The sequence below is a fragment of the Capsicum annuum genome, chromosome 7, assembly GCF_002878395.1.
Source record: "Capsicum annuum cultivar UCD-10X-F1 chromosome 7, UCD10Xv1.1, whole genome shotgun sequence".
NCBI lineage: Eukaryota > Viridiplantae > Streptophyta > Magnoliopsida > Solanales > Solanaceae > Capsicum > Capsicum annuum.
Genome location: NC_061117.1, coordinates 193,646,954 through 193,655,227, shown reverse-complemented (window position 1 = coordinate 193,655,227; position 8,274 = coordinate 193,646,954). Strand labels below are relative to the sequence as shown.

The 8,274-nt window shown below is 34.6% G+C and overlaps 1 protein-coding gene across 1 annotated transcript; it reads left to right on the top strand.

Moving 5' to 3' along the window:
- Nucleotides 1-5,465: 5,465 nt before the first annotated feature.
- LOC124885847 lies at nucleotides 5,466-7,887 on the top strand. The gene is made up of 5 exons (XM_047394097.1): nucleotides 5,466-5,665; nucleotides 5,741-5,908; nucleotides 5,985-6,111; nucleotides 6,218-6,496; nucleotides 7,873-7,887. The coding sequence occupies exons 1-5, from the start codon at nucleotides 5,466-5,468 to the stop codon at nucleotides 7,885-7,887; spliced, it is 789 nt and encodes a 262-aa protein (XP_047250053.1).
- Nucleotides 7,888-8,274: the final 387 nt, after the last annotated feature.

Below are 8,274 nucleotides of genomic sequence, written 5' to 3'. Positions count from 1 at the left end.
TATGTCGTCATGATAACTATCGATATAAATTATGATGGGATGATTGAGATTCTTTGATTCTTAATTAGATATTTCAGTTTCGATTCTTAATTAGTTTTCTGCTTGTGTTCACTGCATAGTAGCATCACTAAACTACCCTGTTATTGTTTTGTTTCTCTTCCCTATTATTATTGTTGTCGTTCTTGTATAGATGGAAAATAAAGCTCGTACATGGATGTATAATAGACTTTATCCTAACCTTACGGGGTTGAGGGAAGAATATAAAGCTGGGGTAGCTGGATTTATTGCTAAAACAATGACACTTAATGATTTTCTTATTGAAGGGACAATTAGGTGTCCTTGTTGGAATTGCAAGTGTTGCAAGTTATTGAGTCCAAATAATGTTACATTACAACTTTATAGGAAGGGTTTTATGTTGAATTATACTGTGTGGACAGCTCATGGAGAGAGTAGTGCTGCTAATAATTTTACTTTTCAGAATTATATTGAAAGTCCAATAAGAGAGAATAATGTTGAAAGTTCACGATATAGTGAGATGGTTAGGGATGCTTTTGGGACACACTCAGGGGCTCAAAATGAACCAAATGATGAGGCTAATCACTTTTACGAATAGTTAAAGGAAGCTAGTTATCCATTGTATAAAGGATCAATGCATTCCAAGTTATCTTTTGTCGTTCGGTTACTGAGTATCAAATCAGATTATTCTTTTTCTCAAGAGGGCATGAAATCTATCATTGGACTTATGAATGAACTTAACCCAAATAAACTTGACTTACCCAAAGATTTCTACACAACAAAGAAGTTGGTTTCTAAGTTAGGACTTTCATCAGAGAGGATTCACTGTTGCGAGAAAGGTTGCATGTTATTCTATAAGGAAGATGCAAATTTAGAACATTGCAAATTTTGTAATCAGCCTCGTTATAAGGAAGTCACACATGCCAAAGGAAAGAAAGTTACTGTGAAGTCCATGCATTACTTACCCCTTATACCACGGTTAAAGAGGTTGTATACATTAATGAGTTCTGCCCCTCATATAAGATGGCACTATGAAAATAAAAGACCACCTGGTGTTTTATGTCATCCATCAGATAGAGAAGCATGGAAGCATTTTGATAGTGTGTATCCGGATTTTGCTAGTGAATCAAGAAACATTAGGTTGGGATTATCTACTGATGGATTCACTCCATTTTCTATCTCAGCTACACCATATTCATGTTGGCCTGGGTTTGTGACTCCTTATAATCTCCCGCCTGAATTATGTAGGACGAGTTAATATATATTTCTAACTTTCATAATTCCAGGTCCTCGCAATCCAAAAGTTTTGATTGATGTATACCTGCAGCCATTGATTGATGAGTTGAACTTATTGTGGCATGAAGGTGTGGAAGCATAAGATGTATCAATGAAACAAAACTTTAGATTGTGTGCTACTTTGATGTGGACTATAAATGACTTTCCTGCTTATGGAATGATGTCTGGGTGGTCGACTCCGGGCAAGTTAGCTTGCCCTTGTTGTATGGAAGGCACAAAAGCATTCACTTTGAAACATGGGGGTAAAAAATCATGGTTTGACTGTCACCGTCGATTCTTGCCAATGCAACATGAGTTTAGGAGAAATACTAGTGATTTTATGAAGAATAAGACTGATTTTGAGGAACCACCGCCAATTTTGTCGCGAGAACAAATTTGGGATAAATTGAGGAATCTGCCTAAGGTAACAAAGTATCCACCATCTAGGATACCTGTTTATGGTATTACACATAACTGAACTAAACGGAGCATATTTTGGGAGTTAGATTATTGAAAGGATAATCTTCTACCTCATAATCTGGATCCCATGCATATTGAGAAAAACTTCTTTGACAACTTGTTTAATACTGTGATGGATGTAAGTAACAAAACAAAGGATAACTTGAAGGCCAGAATGGACTTAAAGGAGTATTGTCGGCGCAGTGAGCTGTACCTGACATATTTAAACAATAAGATTCAGAAGCTCAAGTCTAGTTACATATTCACTTTGGAGGATAGAAGAGTGATTTGTGATTGGCTTAACAATTTGAGAATGGCAGATGGATATGCGTCAAATTTGTCTAGGTGTGTTGACATGAAGAAAGGAAAGTTGACTTCTATGAAGAGCCATGATTGTCACATTTTCATGGAGTCATTGATGCCTATTGCATTCTATGCATTGCCCGATAGAATTTAGAAGCCCATAACAGAGATAAGCTTATTTTTCAAAGATTTATGTTCTAACACATTAAGGGAGGAGAACCTATCTTTAATGGATATCAACATTCGCTTAACCTTAAACAAGTTGTCAAAAAATTTTCCTCCTATTTTTTTGATGTTATGGAGCATCTTCCAATTCACTTTGTGCGAGAGGCACGCCTTGGAGGGCCTGTTCAGTGTCGATGGATGTATCCCTTTGAGGGGTATTGACTTTTAACATTTACCTTCATGTGTTTTAATTGAATATTATTTCATCTAAAAGATCATACTATGCAGGACTATTGCCAAATGTAAGCGGACCATAAAAAACAGATCCTGAATTGAGGGATCAGTATGTGAGGCTTATTTGGCTAAAGAGACCTCTTATTTTTGTTTATATTATTTTGAACATGATGTACCATGTCTGAGAAACAAAACTAATAGGCATGATGATAGAGACAATACAGATCCTTCAGCACCACCATTTTTAATATTCAATCAACCAGGTAAAGGAAGTTCGAAATATGGTCTAGTTCGATATTTGAATGAGGCGGAGCTTAAGTCAGCTACAAAACATGTATTATTAAATTGTCCCGGGGTACTGCAATTTTATAAGTGAGCATATTTATATTAAGGACAATCATTCAAGGTCTATCTAAGCTTTAACTAATGAAAGTCATAACTTTGTCGGACAGCTACTTTGTGGATTTATACGGGAATGCTGCTGTTTATCCTATGTTTTCAGTATGGTTTAGAGAATATGTAAGTGTAACTTAAATATTTAACACGATTTACACTTTTGTTCAATCTCATGTATATTTAAATTCTTACTTTTTTTAAAATATTTTATAGGTTCATAATCCACTTAATTATGACCCAAATGGCGAATTTTTACGTGATATAGCTTGGGGACCTGATGCTAAAGTCAGAAAGTTTTCTAAGTACTCTGTCAATGGATACAAATTTCATATAGAAAAGTTCTCTACGGGCAAGAAAACCAACAATAGTAAGGTTTGGGTGAAAAGTGATGGCGGTGTTGATTATTATGGTGTGCTTCACGAGATTTTAGAACTCGATTATCATGTTGGTTGACCGAAGAAAAAATTGGTTCTCTTTCGGTGTAAGTGGTATGATCCTACACCTAGGTTAGGTACAAAGGTGCACCCTCAGTACAAAATAGTTGAAATTAAGCGTACAAGGGAGTATGGACTCTATGATCCATTTGCCATTGCACAAAATGTGAAACAAGTGTATTAATCTCCTTATCCTTTGAAAAAGAATAAATCTGCATGGCGGGTAGTTATAAAAATAAAGCTCGTGGGTAGAGTTGTAGTGGAGGATGCATTAGATGTAGCGTATCAGAATGACATTTCAAGTATTGAAGAAAGGGTGGATGATGAATTAGCAGGTGAGTTGCAACACGAAGGCCTATATGAAGAATTTGATCCTTCTGAACTTAGATTGAATGTTCATGATTAAGGAGAAGGAACATCCGGGGCGAATGACGAGGAAGATCCAACTGATGAAAATGAAATAAGCGAGGAAGAGTTACTTGATGAAAATGAAACAAGTGATGAGGAAGAATCAATCAATGAATATGAAACAAGTAATGAGGAAGAATTGATGAATGACTTTGAAACAAGTGATGAGGATTGAGTTGTTATTAATAGTAGTAATGTGTTGTAACAAGGTTTTGAACTGTATTTTAGCTACTGCTTTTTGCTATTTTTCTTGACAATATAGTGTCTTTTCTTTGTTAACATTTGTAGTTCCAGCAACTATGCAACATGATTTGCTTGTCTTATTGCATTTTCTTATTACACTGCACTCATTTGTATGCTTGTTCTATCTACATCATATGGAGTCAGACTGCTTCCTTCTTTCATACATGCATTTGGTTATTTGCTTTCAAGTTTTCTATGTATTAGCAGTTAATATTTAATTATTAACAAGCTTTGACTGTTAAATATCGGAAACTGACAGAAAAGACAAGCATTGACTTGTTGATTCAGAATTATCCAACCTTTACTTTAACTGTTTGGAACATTGGATTGAAAACTAAATTGCATGGACTCTAGATGACCATTTTCTGAGAAAACTAGTTGGATTGTTAGAGATACCACAAAAAAAAGAAAGATTAGGTCCCTATTTTTATGCAGGCTTGCTCCATGTCCCTTGCATTACCATAATAAGACCAAGTATTAAACCACTAATACCAATTAGCATACATGGTAAAACATATAAGTCAAATATATCTTGAAACCCATCTGGTGTGCCTTAATCTTGTTAGAGGCACCATAATAACCTTCTTCAGGTTGGAAGAAAAGCTTAAGAGTGTTACTCCATCTCAATTTTTTAGTTTGATAACATGGTGTCCAAGCAAGCTTTCACGCACCTTGACTAAATGTACGAGATATGCTTAAACCTATTTTTAGTTTAGTACACAAATAAATTTCATACAGCTACAATTTGGTTATCGCTATTGACTTATCAGTGCATATGCCTAACTGTTTACCTAACTTTTAGGTATAAGTTAGGTATAGCAACCAAACTTTTTTCTTCTTGAGGCCTGCTTTCATGTTTGATGTTTGATTAGAAAAAGATGGAGTACTATTATTAGTAAATGAATTTAGCATTTTTTTTGTTAGATGTAGCTTTAGTTTAAGGTATCCTAAGTTTTATTATATATTTGTGCATGACTTTTCTAATCTTCATTCTATTTTTTTTTATTCATAAGAATGTTATAAAATTGATCTAGTACTTAATTTTAGACCTCTTTATATGTTATTTTTCTTTCTCATTTCTAAAGTAATTAGCCAGAGTACTTCTATTTCATTTTATTTTTTTATTTTAAAGAAATGGAAGAAGATAAAATGCCAAAATGATGTTAAGACTAAAGTGCAAGGTCAACCATTGTAAGTCACAATTTTTTTCCACTTCTGCACCTAATTTCTTCTTCCCTCTATTTTGACATTTTCTGCACCTAAGAGGAAACTCAATTAAAAGAAGAAATAACCAAATGCTGCCTAGTCCTGCATCAGTGTGGGTATTAATGAAAGGTACTTATTCTAAGGAGTTCACAGCCTTATTTTTCATACTCCAACTCTTTGATGGTGCTTTGATCTCTTGTTGTCTATTGTTTGCTATAGCTAACTCCTGTATGAGTAATTATATATTTGTAACTCATTTGCTGAATCTGTTATTTATGTTGTTATATTGTGGTTCTATTTTTTCCAGGAGCTTAATAAAGAAAATCAATGGTATCAAAAGGCCATGGTAATGGACAGCGTAAGAAAGGTAAGAAAGGAACTAATAATCTTTCCGCAGGTCAATATACAACACCACCACCACCACCTGTTGCCACAACTCTTCCACCAGCTACTACAAATATTCTTCCTCCACCAAGGGCAAATATTTCACTACCAAATACATTTTTCATGCCCCCACTGCCCCACCAGTTTTAGCCCTCTTCTCCCCACTATAGTCTGCATAGTATCTCTTCATCTGTACCTTCAACATCATCCACACCTAGCCTTTCTGGATTGAGAATTGGAGGGGTTTGCACATCAACATCGCCATTTATTGATAGTGCTACAGCATCTAATGCCACAACACCTGCTTTCCTGATTCCGAGATTTAAAGAGGTAGTAGAATATGACGGCAACAATAGGCTAATTATCGCCCGTGATGGTGGTAATGGGTAAGTAAACCTTATGTTTTTTCATAATTTTTAAATTTTTTGAAAGATAAGATAATTTAATATAATTTTATTGCAGGTTCATTTCCATGTGTAGTGGCGGAAATATGATTATAGAAGCAATTAAACCATTTTACACGGAGCCATGGGGTAGTTGGAACGAGATTAAACTCGACGTCAGAGTTCTTATGTGGAACCAATTTATAGTATAATCCAAATCAAAGAATTTAACATTTCATTATGATATCAATGATGAATTTACTTTTGTATCCATCAACTTATTTCATGACTTTATATTAAACTATTTTGTAGACAAAGTGTGCATGGAATTCTTGTCATGAAAATGAAATACAACACATTTTTAAGCTCAAAGAAGCTCTACGAATCAAAGAACACTTATATGAGGCCCGAAAGAACTTGAAAAAAACTAGTTGGATGAATGCTGATGTGTGGGACCAGTTCTTCGTAAAATGGGATACTCCTGAATTTAGGGTGAGGAGGGAATGGGCAAAGGTAAATAGAGCGTCTGAAATGGGTGGCTCATTGCGTACAGGAGGTTCGATGAGTTTCACTACCCACCGACGAAGACTGGTAATATTATCTTAAATCTCTAATTTGTTTGATTTATTTCAATGTTCTAAAACATGACATAGTGAAGCCGTGTGGGGCTCTTTCGATTCACTATTATTGTTATCTTCTTCTTGTTGTTCATCTTGAAGTCTAGCGAAGTCGTGTGTGGCCTATTTCGATTCACTAGTATTGCTGTTGACATCTTGTTACTCTTGTTGTTGCTTGTTTCGTTTATTGTGAACTTGATCTTGTATCACACTGCCTATGGTTTTACAAAGTAAGAAGAAGAGAATTAGTGTATGTGTATGTGAATGCCTTCGTTAAGACACAGTTGATGAGTTGACAGTATTTAACTGTCAAGAATTTTCTACATTTACTGATTCACTTCATTTTTTAAAAGATATTTCAGTATCACTTAAAGCTATGAATAAAGCACTCCTATATACTAGCAAGAATATGCTCCGGCCTACTAAGCTTGGGTTCTTAAGCTTATCTCGACCTTTATCTTGTCTGGGTCACTGTTGCCTTAACTGAAGCTACTGCTATTGCTGCAATAAATAATCCAGGGATATGCTAACCTTCAAAAGTATAAATAGTTTGAGTGTCTAAAATTAAGTGATAAGTTTGGGTAAAGGGCTATTAAGCTGAGACCAGGAGAAGACTAGTTGTTAGATGAAGAGTTAATAGCCCATAGTCTATTTGCTTTATAAAAGAACACCGGGATGTAATGTGTAACAAATAGTTGTATACAAGAACTTAGGACAACTAAATTACACGCCTAGTACCTAAACTACTAAGTTGTTACACTAAATGCCCTCTATAAGTATTAGGCAATGCATAACTTTTCAGAACTTCTCTGTTTTTCTTTAGAAACATTACTCAGAAAAATTAACTCTAGTGATTATCAATTAAAAATCTCTAACAACATAGCATCAAAAATTAATCCTAATAACAAATTTGATTCATCCTAAATTTGACTCCCTTTCTTCATGCTAGACACATAGTTACTGAGTTCTATGTAAAGCTTTTATATGCATCCAGATGCAGCAATACCATAACCATCAAAATATCAACATTGATTTCTTTGAACAACCTAATTATGTGTGTTTGGAAAACAAGTTTTCATGCTATGGTTTAGTTGTAAGATCCATCTTCGAGAAAAGAACAAAAAGCAAATGAAAATAAGTACTAGTATGTAACTCCTGAATTGTCAAACTTTCCAAATTCATTATGAAGTGATGTTTATTTTCAAGACATACATATACAACGGTAAATCCATGGCACTTCAATGAAGAGTGGAGTAATACCAAACCTAGCTAAGTACCGCCTTCAAGTCAGCAAACCAGTCCAATGTTTATACAGAATTTCACTTGTATTTTCACTTAACACAATTACAGCATGCCATGCCGTAAAGCAATACCACAAAGGTCTTTGGAATCAATAAAGTGGCATAGTCAAGAAACAATATCTTGGTTAATCTTCGAACTAACCTTAGGTTTTATATTAGTAGTATATGTTTTAACAATGTTGTAATTTAATAGTTACCTTATCATACCAAACTTTTTCAATTAAATCAATACACCCAACCTATTAGTAACTTTGGAAATTAATCTTGTTTTATGACTCAACACCATCAGCACCACTGGTAGGATCATCTAGACTTAGTTCAGCACCATCAACACCATTGTTATAATCATGATTAGCACCATTGTCATATTCATCTAATTTTGCAGGAATATAAAAATGGGGGAAAAGAGCACCCTTATCTTGAGGTCTACGAAGAGACGCATAGGAAGAAA